Source organism: Somniosus microcephalus, chromosome 10 (genome assembly GCF_052327205.1).
Source record: "Somniosus microcephalus isolate GS21.2 chromosome 10, FLI_Smic_1.0, whole genome shotgun sequence".
NCBI lineage: Eukaryota > Metazoa > Chordata > Chondrichthyes > Squaliformes > Somniosidae > Somniosus > Somniosus microcephalus.
The window spans coordinates 232,273,970-232,291,298 of NC_140996.1; the positions used below are offsets into that span (position 1 = coordinate 232,273,970).

General features: G+C 52.0%; 1 protein-coding gene across 9 annotated transcripts in view; it reads right to left on the minus strand.

The window, feature by feature from the left end:
- Nucleotides 1-17,329, minus strand: part of arap1 (ArfGAP with RhoGAP domain, ankyrin repeat and PH domain 1) — a 295,009-nt gene that overhangs the window by 51,613 nt on the left and 226,067 nt on the right. For all 9 annotated transcript variants that reach the window (XR_015079826.1, XM_085999757.1, XM_085999755.1 and 6 more), the window contains one exon: nt 2,277-2,390. Coding sequence is in view for 8 of the 9 variants with exons in the window: in XM_085999757.1 (XP_085855883.1) it covers nt 2,277-2,390 (114 nt within the window). In the remaining variant the exon portion in view is untranslated. The remainder of the gene's footprint in view (nt 1-2,276; nt 2,391-17,329) is intronic.

The window sequence follows — 17,329 nt, forward strand, 5'->3', positions numbered from 1 at the left end:
CTCCCGTCCCCCCGAGACCTCCTCCCGTCCCCCCGAGGCCTCCTCCCGTCCCCCCGAGACCTCCTCCCGTCCCCCCAGAACCTCCTCCCGTCCCCGAGACCTCCTCCCGTCCCCCCGAGACCTCCTCCCGTCCCCCCCGAGACCTCCTCCCGTCCCCCCGAGACCTCCTCCCGTCCCCCCGAGACCTCCTCCCGTCCCCCCAGAACCTCCTCCCGTCCCCCCAGAACCTCCTCCCGTCCCCGAGACCTCCTCCCGTCCCCCCGCCACCTCCTCCCGTCCCCCGCCACCTCCTCCCGTCCCCCCGCCACCTCCTCCCGTCCCCCCAGAACCTCCTCCCGTCCCCGAGACCTCCTCCCGTCCCCCCGCCACCTCCTCCCGTCCCCCGCCACCTCCTCCCGTCCCCCCGCCACCTCCTCCCGTCCCCCCGGGACCTCCTCCCGTCCCCCCGGGACCTCCTCCCGTCCCCCCGGGACCTCCTCCCGTCCCCCGAGACCTCCTCCCGTCCCCCCCGAGACCTCCTCACGTCCCCCCGAGACCTCCTCCCGTCCCCCGAGACCTCCTCCCGTCCCCCCGAGACCTCCTCCCGTCCCCCCGCCACCTCCTCCCGTCCCCCGAGACCTCCTCCCGTCCCCCCGAACCTCCTCCCGTCCCCCGAGACCTCCTCCCGTCCCCCGCCACCTCCTCCCGTCCCCCGCCACCTCCTCCCGTCCCCCGCCACCTCCTCCCGCCCCCGAGACCTCCTCCCGTCCCCCGCCACCTCCTCCCGTCCCCCGCCACCTCCTCCCGTCCCCCGCCACCTCCTCCCGTCCCCCGCCACCTCCTCCCGTCCCCCGCCACCTCCTCCCGCCCCCGAGACCTCCTCCCGTCCCCCCGAGACCTCCTCCCGTCCCCCCGCCACCTCCTCCCGTCCCCCGAGACCTCCTCCCGTCCCCCCAGAACCTCCTCCCGTCCCCCGAGACCTCCTCCCGTCCCCCGCCACCTCCTCCCGTCCCCCGCCACCTCCTCCCGTCCCCCGCCACCTCCTCCCGTCCCCCGCCACCTCCTCCCGCCCCCGAGACCTCCTCCCGTCCCCCGAGACCTCCTCCCGTCCCCCGCCACCTCCTCCCGTCCCCCGAGACCTCCTCCCGTCCCCCGCCACCTCCTCCCGTCCCCCGCCACCTCCTCCCGTCCCCCGCCACCTCCTCCCGTCCCCCGCCACCTCCTCCCGCCCCCGAGACTTCCTCCCGTCCCCCGAGACCTCCTCCCGTCCCCCCGAGACCTCCTCCCGTCCCCCCGAGACCTCCTCCCGTCCCCCCGAGACCTCCTCCCGTCCCCCCGAGACCACCTCCCGTCCCCCCGAGACCTCCTCCCGTCCCCCCGAGACCTCCTCCTGTCCCCCCAGAACCTCCTCCCGTCCCCGAGACCTCCTCCCGTCCCCCCGCCACCTCCTCCCGTCCCCCGAGACCTCCTCCCGTCCCCCGCCACCTCCTCCCGTCCCCCGCCACCTCCTCCCGTCCCCCCGCCACCTCCTCCCGTCCCCCCGCCACCTCCTCCCGTCCCCCGCCACCTCCTCCCGTCCCCCCGCCACCTCCTCCCGTCCCCCCGCCACCTCCTCCCGTCCCCCGAGACCTCCTCCCGTCCCCCGCCACCTCCTCCCGTCCCCCGCCACCTCCTCCCGTCCCCCGCCACCTCCTCCCGTCCCCCGCCACCTCCTCCCGTCCCCCGCCACCTCCTCCCGTCCCCCCGCCACCTCCTCCCGTCCCCCCGCCACCTCCTCCCGTCCCCCCGCCACCTCCTCCCGTCCCCCGAGACCTCCTCCCGTCCCCCGCCACCTCCTCCCGTCCCCCCGAGACCTCCTCCCGTCCCCCGCCACCTCCTCCCGTCCCCCCGCCACCTCCTCCCGTCCCCCCGAGACCTCCTCCCGTCCCCCCGAGACCTCCTCCCGTCCCCCCGAGACCTCCTCCCGTCCCCGAGACCTCCTCCCGTCCCCGAGACCTCCTCCCGTCCCCGAGACCTCCTCCCGTCCCCGAGACCTCCTCCCGTCTCCGAGACCTCCTCCCGTCTCCGAGACCTCCTCCAGTCCCCGAGACCTCCTCCCGTCCCCGAGACCTCCTCCCGTCCCCGAGACCTCCTCCCGTCTCCGAGACCTCCTCCAGTCCCTCTTTTCCCCCTACAGGGCCTTGAAACCCAGTCTTGGTGCCACCTGCTAATTTATACACACCCGTGTCGCGTGGCACAGCCGCATCTTACTAGGAGTAGGAACTAAACCGTTGGGTATCTGCCAACTGTGCACCTACCCAAGTACATCAACATGGTTTCCATGCTGATGTTCTTTTTCACAACCAAGTAGCTGTCAGTGCCCAGCGAGTGTAGAATGGGTAAAACTTTCTCCGTGTAATGTAGTGGTCGTTCTGAAAGAGAATGGCACATTGTAAGAGCGCGATTGAACTTGTGTTTATAGAAAGGAAGACTTGCCTTTCTCCAACGCCTTTGACGACCACAGGACATCCCAAAGCGCTTTACAGCCAATGAAGTACTTTTTTGAAGTGTAGTCACTGTTGTAATGTAGGAAACGCGGCAGCCAATTTGCGCACAGCAAGCTCCCACAGACAGCAATGTGATAATGACCAGATCATCTGTTTTTGTTGTGTTGATTGAGGGATAAATATTGGCCCCAGGACACTGGGGAGAACTCCCCTGCTCTTCTTCGTAATAGTGGCCCTGGGATCTTTTACGTCTACCGGAGGGAACAGACGGGGCCTCGGTTTAACGTCTCATCCGAAAGATGGCACATCCGACAGTGCAGCACTCCCTCAGTACTGCCCCTCCGACAGTGCAGCGCTCCCTCAGTACTGCCCCTCCGACAGGCCCCGTCACACACTGCAGTCTATCTCACTCCCTCACACCGTGCAGTCTATCTCAGTCCCTCACACCCTGTAGTCTATCTCACTCCTCACACCCTGTAGTCTATCTCAGTCCCTCACACCCTGTAGTCTATCTCAGTCCCTCACACACTGCAGTCTATCTCACTCCTCACACCCTGTAGTCTATCTCAGTCCCTCACACACTGTAGTCTATCTCACTCCCTCACACCCTGTAGTCTATCTCAGTCCCTCACACCCTGCAGTCTATCTCACTCCCTCACACCCTGTAGTCTATCTCACTCCCTCACACCCTGCAGTCTATCTCACTCCCTCACACCCTGTAGTCTATCTCAGTCCCTCAGACCCTGCAGTCTATCTCAGTCCCTCACACCCTGTAGTCTATCTCACTCCCTCACACCCTGCAGTCTATCTCAGTCCCTCACACCCTGCAGTCTATCTCACTCCCTCACACGCTGCAGTCTATCTCAGTCCCTCACACCCTGCAGTCTATCTCACTCCCTCACACCCTGCAGTCTATCTCACTCCTCACACCCTGTAGTCTATCTCACTCCCTCACACCCTGCAGTCTATCTCACTCCCTCACACCCTGTAGTCTATGTCAGTCCCTCACACCCTGTAGTCTATCTCAGTCCCTCACACCCTGTAGTCCATCTCAGTCCCTCACACCCTGTAGTCTATCTCACTCCCTCACACCCTGCAGTCTATCTCAGACCCTCACACCCTGTAGTCTATCTCACTCCCTCACACTCTGCAGTCTATCTCACTCCCTCACACCCTGTAGTCTATCTCACTCCCTCACACCCTGCAGTCTATCTCACTCCTCACACCCTGCAGTCTATCTCACTCCCTCATACCCTGCAGTCTATCTCACTCCTCACACCCTGCAGTCTATCTCACTCCCTCACACCCTGCAGTCTATCTCACTACTCACACCCTGCAGTCTATCTCACTCCCTCACACCCTGTAGTCTATCTCAGTCCCTCACACACTGTAGTCTATCTCAGTCCCTCACACCCTGTAGTCTATCTCACTCCCTCACACCCTGTAGTCTATCTCAGTCCCTCACACCCTGTAGTCTATCTCAGTCCCTCACACCCTGTAGTCTATCTCACTCCCTCACACCCTGTAGTCTATCTCAGTCCCTCACACCCTGCAGTCTATCTCACTCCTCACACCCTGCAGTCTATCTCACTCCCTCACACCCTGCAGTCTATCTCACTTCTCACACCCTGCAGTCTATCTCACTCCCTCACACCCTGCAGTCTATCTCACTCCCTCACACCCTGTAGTCTATCTCAGTCCCTCACACCGTGCAGTCTATCTCAGTCCCTCACACCCTGTAGTCTATCTCAGTCCCTCACACCCTGTAGTCTATCTCAGTCCCTCACACCCTGCAGTCTATCTCACTCCCTCACACCCTGTAGTCTATCTCACTCCCTCACACCCTGTAGTCTATCTCAGTCCCTCACACCCTGCAGTCTATCTCAGTCCCTCACACCGTGCAGTCTATCTCAGTCCCTCACACCCTGTCGTCTATCTCAGTCCCTCACACCCTGTAGTCTACCTCAGTCCCTCACACCCTGCAGTCTATCTCACTCCCTCACACCCTGTAGTCTATCTCACTCCCTCACACCCTGTAGTCTATCTCACTCCCTCACACCCTGTGGTCTATCTCACTCCCTCACACCCTGTAGTCTATCTCAGTCCCTCACACCCTGTAGTCTATCTCAGTCCCTCACACCCTGTAGTCTATCTCAGTCCCTCACACCCTGTAGTCTATCTCACTCCCTCACACCCTGTTCTCTATCTCACTCCCTCACACCCTGTAGTCTATCTCAGTCCCTCACACCCTGTAGTCTATCTCACTCCCTCACACCCTGTAGTCTATCTCAGTCCCTCACACCCTGCAGTCTATCTCACTCCTCACACCCTGCAGTCTATCTCACTCCCTCACACCCTGCAGTCTATCTCACTCCTCACACCCTGCAGTCTATCTCACTCCCTCACACCCTGCAGTCTATCTCACTCCCTCACACCCTGTAGTCTATCTCAGTCCCTCACACCGTGCAGTCTATCTCAGTCCCTCACACCCTGTAGTCTATCTCAGTCCCTCACACCCTGTAGTCTATCTCAGTCCCTCACACCCTGCAGTCTATCTCACTCCCTCACACCCTGTAGTCTATCTCACTCCCTCACACCCTGCAGTCTATCTCAGTCCCTCACACCCTGCAGTCTATCTCACTCCCCTCACACCCTGTTGTCTATCTCAGTCCCTCACACCCTGTAGTCTATCTCACTCCCTCACACCCTGTAGTCTATCTCAGTCCCTCACAGCCTGCAGTTTATCTCAGTCCCTCACACCCTGTAGTCTATCTCACTCCCTCACACCCTGTAGTCTATCTCAGTCCCTCACACCCTGCAGTCTATCTCAGTCCCTCACACCCTGTAGTCTATCTCACTCCCTCACACCCTGTAGTCTATCTCACTCCCTCACACCCTGCAGTCTATCTCACTCCCTCACACCCTGCAGTCAATTCAATTCAATTCAAATCGCTTTCTTGGCATGATAAGGTACATCTTATGTTGCCAAAGCATCAAAATACATTCATCGTTGAACACATAAACGCAGTTCTATTCATACAGTGTATAAACAGGTATATCCCTGAGTGTGCAAATATACATTCGCCTTGTTTATATATACTCTTTTCTTAGTTTACTGGTTGTCCCTCTGTTCATGGCAAGCTGTAACATCGTGTGCTGCCAGTGCTACACAGCTTCTCTCCTCCCCCAGTAGGTATGGGAGTTTTTGGTTGTCATTCAGATTTCTGAATTCAGGGCATATTTGTGAGAATTTTTGGTAGAAATTCTCCCTGATGCCCTGATATTTTCCACAGGCTGTGAGGAAGTGCATCTCTGTCTCCACTACTCCCTGACTGCAGTGAGAGCATATCCTATCCTCTCTTGGCAGCCTGGTCTGCCTTTTTCGATCGCTAGGCTATGTTCGCTAAGTCTGTACCTTGTCAAGGTTCTTCTCAGTTTGTTATCCTTTACCATGGTCAGGTAATCAGCTATGTTGTATTGTCTGTTTAGGGCCAAGTAGCAATTGAGTTTGCTTTGGGTTTTTGTTGTTTCTGCCCAATATGTCAGATATTTTTCCTTTTGCTTAGCGACGATTGTGTTGGGTCGGATTCTTTGTGTTACCCTGTCACTGTCCTGGGGCTGGTTATTGTTAGTATTGTTAGTAGTTACTTTATTGAGTCCCAGGACTAGTTGACTGAGGGTATTCTTCTTTATGGTCAGCTCTTGGCATTTCAGGGCGTCGTAGTGATAGCATTGGGGATTGCTCATTTGTAGGTGATTCCAAAATTTGGTGGCTCTTTTTTGGATAGTGATTATTAATGGATATTGGCCTAGTTCCACCCTGCATGCATTGTTTACTGTTTTCCTTTGAGTCCGGAGGATACTTTTACAGAATTCTGCATGTACGATCTCAATTGGGTGTTTGTCCCATTTTGCAAATTCTTGTTGAGTTAGCGGTCCCCATACCTCACTGCCATAGAGTGCAATTGGTTCGATTACTGATTTGAAAATTTTGAGCCAAATGCTAATTGGGATTTCTATTTTGGATTGATTTTTTAATGGCGTAGAAAGCCCTTCTTGCTTTCTCTTTCAGTTCATTCACAGCCAGTTTGAAGTTTCCCGTAGAACTGATTTTTAAGCCCAAGTATGTGTAGTTAGTGGTTTGTTCAATTTTGGTTGTTCCGATTGTGAAATTTAATTTGGGTCCCTGAGGTCTGGATCTTTGCTGGAACACAACGACTTCGTTTTTTTTTGGGATTTATTGTCAGGGCCCAAGTCTGGCAGTATGACTCCAGCAGATCCAGGTTCTGCTGTAGACCCTCCTTAGTTGGTGACAGCAGAACCAGGTCGTCTGCATAGAGGAGGAATTTAACCTTGGATTCATATAGGGTGAGGCCGGGTGCTGTAGATTGTTCAAGTAGTTTTGCCAATTCATTTATGTAAATATTAAAGAGTGTCGGTGAGATTGGCGAGCCCTGCGTCACCCCCCGCCCCCTGTGGGAAGTATTTTGTTCGTTTATCTCAGTCCCTCACACCCTGTAGTCTATCTCAGTCCCTCACACCCTGTAGTCTATCTCAGTCCCTCACACCCTGCAGTCTATCTCAGTCCCTCACACCCTGTAGTCTATCTCAGTCCCCTCACACCCCTGTAGTCTATCTCAGTCCCTCACACCCTGTAGTCTATCTCAGTTCCTCACACCCTGCAGTCTATCTCACTCCCTCACACCCTGTAGTCTATCTCAGTCCCTCACACCCTGCAGTCTATCTCAGTCCCTCACACCCTGCAGTCTATCTCACTCCCTCACACCCTGCAGTCTATCTCCCTCCCCTCACACCCTGTAGTCTATCTTAGTCCCTCACACCCTGTAGTCTATCTCAGTCCCTCACACCCTGTAGTCTATCTCACTCCCTCACACCCTGCAGTCTATCTCACTCCCTCACACCCCTGCAGTCTATCTCAGTCCCTCACACCCTGTAGTCTATCTCAGTCCCTCACACCCTGCAGTCTATCTCACTCCCTCACACCCTGCAGTCTATCTCACTCCCTCACACCCTGCAGTCTATCTCACTCCCTCACACCCTGTAGTCTATCTCAGTCCCTCACACCCTGTAGTCTATCTCAGGCCCTCACACCCTGTAGTCTATCTCACTCCCTCACACCCTGCAGTCTATCTCACTCCCTCACACCCTGTAGTCTATCTCACTCCCTCACACCCTGTAGTCTATCTCACTCCCTCACACCCTGTAGTCTATCTCAGTCCCTCACACCCTGCAGTCTATCTCAGTCCCTCACACCCTGTAGTCTATCTCACTCCCTCACAGCCTGTAGTCTATCTCACTCCCTCACACCCCGCAGTCTATCTCACTCCCCTCACACCCTGCAGTCTATCTCAGTCCCTCACACCCTGTAGTCTATCTCACTCCCCTCACACCCTGCAGTCTATCTCAGTCCCTCACACCCTGCAGTCTATCTCAGTCCCTCACACCCTGCAGTCTATCTCACTCCCTCACACCCTGCAGTCTATCTCACTCCCCTCACACCCTGTAGTCTACTTCAGTCCCTCACACCCTGCAGTCTATCTCACTCCCTCACACCCTGTAGTCTATCTCACTCCCTCACACCCTGTAGTCTATCTCACTCCCTCACACCCTGCAGTCTATCTCAGTCCCTCACACCCTGTAGTCTATCTCAGTCCCTCACACCCTGTAGTCTATCTCAGTCCCTCACACCCTGTAGTCTATCTCAGTCCCTCACACCCTGCAGTCTATCTCACTCCCTCACACCCTGCAGTCTATCTCACTCCCTCACACCCTGCAGTCTATCTCACTCCCTCACACCCTGTAGTCTATCTCAGTCCCTCACACCCTGTAGTCTATCTCAGGCCCTCACACCCTGTAGTCTATCTCACTCCCTCACACCCTGCAGTCTATCTCACTCCCTCACACCCTGTAGTCTATCTCACTCCCTCACACCCTGTAGTCTATCTCACTCCCTCACACCCTGTAGTCTATCTCAGTCCCTCACACCCTGCAGTCTATCTCAGTCCCTCACACCCTGTAGTCTATCTCACTCCCTCACAGCCTGTAGTCTATCTCACTCCCTCACACCCTGCAGTCTATCTCAGTCCCTCACACCCTGTAGTCTATCTCACTCCCCTCACACCCTGTAGTCTATCTCAGTCCCTCACACCCTGCAGTCTATCTCAGTCCCTCACACCCTGCAGTCTATCTCACTCCCTCACACCCTGCAGTCTATCTCACTCCCCTAACACCCTGTAGTCTACTTCAGTCCCTCACACCCTGCAGTCTATCTCACTCCCTCACACCCTGTAGTCTATCTCACTCCCTCACACCCTGCAGTCTATCTCAGTCCCTCACACCCTGTAGTCTATCTCACTCCCTCACACCCTGCAGTCTATCTCAGTCCCTCACACCCTGCAGTCTATCTCAGTCCCTCACACCCTGTAGTCTATCTCACTCCCCTCACACCCTGCAGTCTCTCTCAGTCCCTCACACCCTGTAGTCTATCTCAGTCCCTCACACCCTGTAGTCTATCTCACTCCCTCACACCCTGCAGTCTATCTCAGTCCCTCACACCCTGCAGTCTATCTCAGTCCCTCACACCCTGTAGTCTATCTCACTCCCCTCACACCCTGCAGTCTCTCTCAGTCCCTCACACCCTGTAGTCTATCTCAGTCCCTCACACCCTGTAGTCTATCTCACTCCCTCACAGCCTGTAGTCTATCTCACTCCCTCACACCCTGCAGTCTATCTCACTCACAATTCACAATTCAAATCGCTTTATTGGCATGATAAGGTACATCTTATGTTGCCAAAGCATCAAAATACATTTATGGTTGAACACATAAACGCGGTTCTATTCAATTCGCCTTGTTTGTATATATTCTTGTCTTAGTTTACTGGTTGTCCCTCTGTTCATGGCAAGCTGTAACATAGTGTGCCGCCAGTGTTACACAGCTTCTCTCCTCCCCCAGTAGGAAAGGGAGTTTTTGGTTGTCATTCAGATTTCTGAATTCAGGGCATATTTGTGAGAATTTTTGGTAGAAATTCTCCCTGATGTCCTGATATTTTCCACAGGCTGTGAGGAAGTGCATCTCTGTCTCCACTACTCCCTGACTGCAGTGAGAGCATATCCTGTCTTCTCTTGGCAGCCTGGTTTGCCTGTGTCTGCCTTTTTCGATCGCTAGGCTATGTTCGCTAAGTCTGTACCTTGTCAAGGTTCTTCTCACTTTGTTATCCTTTACCATGGTCAGGTAATCAGCTATGTTGTATTGTCTGTTTAGGGCCAAGTAGCAATTGAGTTTGCTTTGGGTTTTTGTTGTTTCTGCCCAATATGTCAGATATTTTTCCTTTTGCTTAGCGACGATTGTGTTGGGTCGGATTCTTTGTGTTACCCGGTCACTGTCCTGGGACTGGTTATTGTTAGTATTGTTAGTAGTTACTTCACTGAGTCCCAGGACTAGTTGACTGAGGGTATTTTTCTTTATGGTCAGCTCTTGGCATTTCAGGGCGTCGTAGTGATAGCATTGGGGGTTGCTCATTTGTAGGTGATTCCAAAATTTGGTGGCTCTTTTTTGGATAGTGATTATTAATGGATATTGGCCTAGTTCCGCCCTGCATGCATTGTTTACTGTTTTCCTTTGAGTCCGGAGGATACTTTTACAGAATTCTGCATGTACGATCTCAATTGGGTGTTTGTCCCATTTTGCAAATTCTTGTTTTGTTAGCGGTCCCCATACCTCACTGCCATAGAGCGCAATTGGTTCAATTACTGATTTGAAAATTTTGAGCCAAATGCTAATTGGGATTTCTATTTGGATTGATTTTTTGATGGCATAGAAAGCCCTTCTTGCTTTCTCTTTCAGTTCATTCACAGCCAGTTTGAAGTTTCCCGTAGAACTGATTTTTAAGCCCAAGTATGTGTAGTTAGTGGTTTGTTCAATTTTGGTTGTTCCTACTGTGAAATTTATTTTGGGTCCCTGATGTTTGGATCTTTGCTGGAACACAAGGACTTTGGTTTTTTGGGGATTTATTGTCAGGGCCCAAGTCTGGCAGTACGACTCCAGCAGGTCCAGGTTCTGCTGTAGACCCTCCTTAGTTGGTGACAGCAGAACCAGGTCGTCTGCATAGAGGAGGAATTTAACCTTGGATTCATATAGGGTGAGGCCGGATGCTGTAGATTGTTCAAGTAGTTTTGCCAATCCATTTATGTAAATATTAAAGAGTGTCGGTGAGATTGGCGAGCCCTGCGTCACCCCCCGCCCCTGTGGGAAGTATTTTGTTTGTTTGTCTCCAATTTTAACTGCACATTTGTTGTTTGTATACATTGATTTAATTACATCATATGTTTTCCCTCCTACCCCGCTTTCGATAAGTTTCAGGAATAAACCGTCATGCCAGATGGAGTCGAAAGCCTTCTGGAAATCTACAAAGCATGCGTAGATTTTGCTTTTGTTATGGTGAACGTGTTTGTCAATTAGGGTCTGTAGGGTGAAGATATGATCGGATGTTCTATAGTTTGGCAGGAATCCAATTTGGCTTTTACTCAAGACATTGTGCTCCTCAAGGAAGTTTATAAGTCTTTTGTTTATGATGCTACAGAATACCTTCCCCAGGTTACTGTTTACACAGATGCCTCGATAGTTGTTTGGGTCGATTTTGTCCCCACTTTTGTATATGGGCGTTATGAGTCCTTTGTTCCAGATATCAGGGAAATAACCGACACTCAGAACCAAGTTGAAGAGTTTTAGGATAGCCAGTTTCATTTTGTCGTCTGTGTGTTTAATCATCTCGTTTAGTATGCCGTCTGTCCCGCAAGCTTTTCCTGGTCGCAGGTCCTTGAGTTTTTCAAGAAGTTCTTTTTCTGTTATTATGGCGTCTAGCGGGTTTTGGTTATCTTTTATGGCCATTTCTAGCTTTTCCAGTTTTTTGCATATTTGGTGTTGCTCTGGTCTTAGTGTGTTTTTCTGGTATAATTTTTCAAAGTGGTTTACCCATGTGTCCCCATTTTGAATGGCCAAATCGTCGTGTTGTTTTTTGTGTAGTGTATTCAAGTTGTCCCAGAAACAATTGGAATCAATGGATTCCTCCATGGAGCTGAGTGTATTCTTAATATATTGCTCTTTTTTGGTTCTGAGTGTGTTTCTGTATTGTGTTAGTGTCTGACAATAAGTAAGGCGTAATTCCTCGTTTTCTGGATGTCTGTGTTTTTGGTTTGATATTTTTCTAAGTTTTTTCCTCATGTTATGGCAATCTGGGTCAAACCATTTTTCATAGTTTTTTGTTTTGGGTTTGTTCTTGCGAGCTTTCAAGTTTGCACTTGTTGCCAAATTATCAAAAATATTGTTTAGGTTAATAACTGCCCGGTTTACGCCTTCCTTATTGTGAGTGTATATGTTATCCAGAAAGGTGTCTAAGAGAGCTTGAGTTGATGCGTTGCTAATTGTTTTCTGGTATTTTTCCGTGTCGTTTCTGGCCCATCTGTACGATTTTTTGGTGTTGTACAGTTTACTGGGTTGTGTTTCTATGTTGTTTGTTTCTGTCTTTTTGAGATACATAGTAATTTGACTGTGATCTGACAGTGTTGTTTGTGGTTTGACTGTGAATGCTCTGAAAGAGGATGGGTCTAAATCTGTAATCATATAGTCTACTGTGCTGCAGCCAAGAGGTGAGCAATAGGTCGATCTTCCTAGGAGGTCTCCTAGGAACCTACCATTGACAATGTACAGACCCAGGTTTCGACAGAGCTGTAGTAGCTGTTTTCCGTTGGTATTTGACTGCTTGTCGCAGTTATGCCTGTATGGAAGGGAAGGGATGTCAAAGTGGTTATTCCCGAATACGTAATTGTTTCCCTGATTATTGGTGAAGTCTGGTTCTTCGCCCGTTCTTGAATTGAGGTCCCCACAGATCAACACGTTCCCCTGGGCCTGGTATTGGATAATTTCCCCCTCCATGTTGGAGAAGGTGTCCTCTTTAAAGTACGGGGAATCAATTGGAGGGATATAAAGTGCGCAAATGTAAACATCTTGGGTGTTTGAGATAATCTCCCTCTCAAGTTTGAGCCACATGTGGTTTTCGCCCTTTTTTATAAATTTGATGTAATTCTTAAGTTCTGTTTTAAACCAGATCAGTATGCCTCCGGAGTCTCTGCCTTGGGTTGCACTTGGTAATTTATTGGAGGGGACCACCAGCTCAGTGTACCCTTGGGGACAGCCAGTGTGTCCTTTTCCTTTATACCAAGTTTCCTGTAAAATGATAATATCTAGATCTTTAGTTTCATCTATGAACTCTGGGGTCCTACTCTTCACGTCTAGCACCGAAGAGCGTAGACCTTGGATGTTCCAGGTCGAAATATATAAGGATTTCATGTTAAGTTTGATCTTTTACTATGATAGGTTAAAGAGTGGTACGTGTTTGTCGTGTCTAAGTGTGGGAAAAAAAGATCACTTCAGTTGTCTATAAAAGTTAATACTATTTGGTTACAGTTCTTTCTATTAATTAGTCCTTGATCCATAAGGCGGAAGTAGATGCTGCTGCACATCTGCTTATTGTCTCTTAATGGATTGTTTCTGTCTGAGGTATTGCGTACGTCCTGTGCATCTCTCCCTCTGTCTGGCTGGTAGCGGTCCTGTTCCCCTGTGGGACAGGAGTGGTGCAGGTCTGATATTGTTGTTTTGCATGGGGATCCTCTCTGGTCTCGGTTGGTGCGGTGGTGGTCTTTGTAGTGGTCCTGATATGTACCCCGCTGATCTCTGGTGGTCGGGGGGGGGGTCCTCCTGGAGTCTGGGTATGGACCCGGTTAAAAGCGACGTCCTTCAGGGCTTTAGCAAAGATCGATATTCTTTTCCTTTGGATGTGGACGTGGTCGTAAAGACATTCCTCATCGAGGGTGGGGTGTTGGGCCAGGTGCACGTTGTATTGTGATTCGCAGTCTCTTGCTATGCTGGCATTTATCTCATGAATTGTGTTGTTGTTGAAGTCTGTTCTCGGCAATATTGTGGAAACAGTGATTCTAGTGTTTGGAAATGTACTGCTTGCCTTCCTAATCATTGCTCTGAGCGATGTTGCTACCTCTTTCTGTTGGGCCTTTAGGTCATTTGTGCCCGTGTGTATTATTATGTGTTGGGGGGAGCCTAATCTGGCTTTGGTCAGCCATCCCATGGCTCTGTCTGTTGTTGGGCACCAGATCTTTTCTACTTTACTTCTAGGGAAGAGCTTTTTCTCCCATAGAAATTTCCCATTTGAGTCTATGAGTATTACGATGTCAGCCTTGTTTGTGTTTACTGTCTGGTGGCTTTCGCCTGGACTCATAGTGTGTGTGCTGGGCTGGGGTGTCTGGTGTGTGCGTACCTCTTGTGAGCGGCTCGCTTGTGGTTCCACGGTGGTGGGGGAAGATTGAGAATCAGTATGCTGGTCGGTCTGTGTGGCACCCCTTGTATTGTGTGTCTGTTGCTTTTGTTCCGTGTGGGAGTGCAGCCGTTCCGTCCGGCTCTGCCTTGTCTTATCTCTAGCCTCTGGTTGCTGGTCTAATGGTGCTATCTCTCCTCTATGGCTCTCTTCTTTTTCCTGCAGCTCTTTCACCTGATTCCTAAGTAGATTCACCTGGTTCTCAAGTAGATTCAGCTCTCTCTTGTGTCTCTCCCTCTCCTGCTTTTGTTCGTGATTCATTTTGAGGAACTCCTCTCTAAGTTTAACCATCTCTATCTCTAATTGATTAAATTTATCTTTTATTTGTATCTGGCTGTGTGATCCCGGGGTATGTGTCTGGTCGGCCCTGGAAGGCTCACTCACTTCCTGGCTATGCTGCTCTTCTCTTGGTGAGCTGGGATTGGTAGGGGGACTATGTGTGGCTTCCTCCCTGGTAGTTATGCTGGGGTTTGTCAGTTGTATCGTGTGGCTGTGGGTCCCCGGGGTTAGTGTCTGGTTTGAACTGTGTGGCTCGTTCACCTCCTGACCAGGCAGATTTCCTCCTGGTAAGTTGTCAATGTTGGGGGGAGTGCGGGCCACTCTGGGGCTGTTCCTTCCCCTCTTAGTTAATCTTTTCAGTGTCCTGAAGGCCGTTGCAAATTTGTCGAGGTTGCCTTGCACTAATATTGTTCCGGTATTGTACGCGTTGACAGTCGTGGTTGCCCTGTCTCCTGGTGTGTTAATTTTCATTTTGGACCCATTTGCGGTATTTTCTAGCTTAACACTGGTAGAGTGTGATTTTATTGCTGTGATCCAAGCCGCTGGCTGATCTGAGTAGAAAATGAGGTTACTTTTTGTCCCATTGTTGTACCAGTCAGCAAAAAGAGTTTCTGGTTTTACTCTCATCTGATCATGCTTGATCGCTTTTATAGCTTTTTTTGCGGTGTTGGGGGGAATCTGGAAGCGGTTGCTCTCAGTGTCCCTCGGGGGCTGTTGTGGATCTTCTGATTCGCTCATTTTTGGTAAAGTATTGTTGATCTTAGAATAAGCCTCACACCCTGTAGTCTATCTCACTCCCTCACACCCTGCAGTCTATCTCACTCCCTCACACCCTGTAGTCTATCTCAGTCCCTCACACCCTGTAGTCTATCTCACTCCCTCACACCCTGCAGTCTATCTCACTCCCTGTAGTCTATCTCAGTCCCTCACACCCTGTAGTCTATCTCAGTCCCTCACACCCTGCAGTCTATCTCACTCCCTCACACCCTGTAGTCTATCTCACTCCCTCACACCCTGTAGTCTATCTCAGTCCCTCACACCCTGTAGTCTATCTCAGTCCCTCACACCCTGCAGTCTGTCTCACTCCCTCACACCCTGTAGTCTATCTCAGTCCCTCACACCCTGCAGTCTATCTCACTCCCTCACACCCTGTAGTCTATCTCACTCCCTCACACCCTGTAGTCTATCTCAGTCCCTCACACCCTGTAGTCTATCTCAGTCCCTCACACCCTGTGGTCTATCTCACTCCCCTCACACCCTGCGGTCTATCTCACTCCCCTCACACCCTGCAGTCTATCTCAGTCCCTCACACCCTGTAGTCTATCTCAGTCCCTCACACTCTGTAGTCTATCTCAGTCCCTCACACCCTGTAGTCTATCTCAGTCCCTCACACCCTGTAGTCTATCTCAGTCCCTCACACCCTGCAGTCTATCTCACTCCCTCACACCCTGCAGTCTATCTCAGTCCATCACACCCTGTAGTCTATCTCACTCCCTCACACCCTGTACTCTATCTCACTCCCTCACACCCTGCAGTCTATCTCACTCCCTCACACCCTGGAGTCTATCTCAGTCCCTCACACCCTGCAGTCTATCTCAGTCCCTCACACCCTGCAGTCTATCTCACTCCCTCACACCCTGCAGTCTATCTCAGTCCCTCACACCCTGTAGTCTATCTCAGTCCCTCACACCCTGTAGTCTATCCCAGTCCCTCACACCCTGCAGTCTATCTCACTCCCTCACACCCTGCAGTCTATCTCACTCCCTCACACCCTGTAGTCTATCCCAGTCCCTCACACGCTGTGGTCTATCTCAGTCCCTCACGCCCTGTGGTCTATCTCAGTCCCTCACATCCTGTAGTCTATCTCAGTCCCTCACACCCTGTAGTGTATCTCAGTCCCTCACACCCTGTAGTCTATCTCACTCCCTCACACCCTGTAGTCTATCTCACTCCCTCACACCCTGCAGTCTATCTCAGTCCCTCACACCCTGCAGTCTATCTCAGTCCCTCACACCCTGTAGTCTATCTCCACTCCCCTCACACCCTGCAGTCTATCTCACTCCCTCACACCCTGTAGTCTATCTCAGTCCCTCACACCCTGCAGTCTATCTCAGTCCCTCACACCGTGCAGTCTATCTCACTCCCTCACACCCTGTAGTCTATCTCAGTCCCTCACACCCTGTAGTCTATCTCAGTCCCTCACACCCTGCAGTCTATCTCAGTCCCTCACACCCTGTAGTCTATCTCAGTCCCTCACACCCTGTAGTCTATCTCACTCCCCTCACACCCTGTAGTCTATCTCAGTCCCTCACACCCTGCAGTCTATCTCACTCCCTCACACCCTGTAGTCTATCTCACTCCCTCACACCCTGCAGTCTATCTCAGTCCCTCACACCCTGTAGTCTATCTCAGTCCCTCACAGCCTGCAGTCTATCTCACTCCCTCACACCCTGTAGTCTATCTCAGTCCCTCACACCCTGTAGTCTATCTCACTCCCTCACACCCTGTAGTCTATCTCACTCCCTCACAGCCTGCAGTCTATCTCACTCAGTCACACCCTGCAGTCTATCTCAGTCCCTCACACCCTGTAGTCTATCTCAGTCCCTCACAGCCTGCAGTCTATCTCACTCCCTCACACCCTGTAGTCTATCTCAGTCCCTCACACCCTGTAGTCTATCTCAGTCCCTCACACCCTGCAGTCTATCTCACTCCCTCACACCCTGTAGTCTATCTCAGTCCCTCACACCCTGCAGTCTATCTCACTCCCTCACACCCTGCAGTCTATCTCACTCCCTCACACCCTGTAGTCTATCTCAGTCCCTCACACCCTGCAGTCTATCTCAGTCCCTCACACCCTGTAGTCCATCTCAGTCCCTCACACCCTGTAGTCTATCTCACTCCCTCACACCCTGTAGTCTATCTCACTCCCTCACACCCTGCAGTCTATCTCACTCCCTCACACCCTGTAGTCTATCTCAGGCCCTCACACCCTGCAGTCTATCTCACTCCCTGACACCCTGCAGTCTATCTCAGTCCCTCACACCCTGTAGTCTATCTCAGTCCCTCACACCCTGCAGTCTATCTCACTCCCTGACACCCTGCAGTCTATCTCAGTCCCTCACACCCTGTAGTCTATCTCAGTCCCTCACACCCTGCAGTCTATCTCACTCCCTCACACC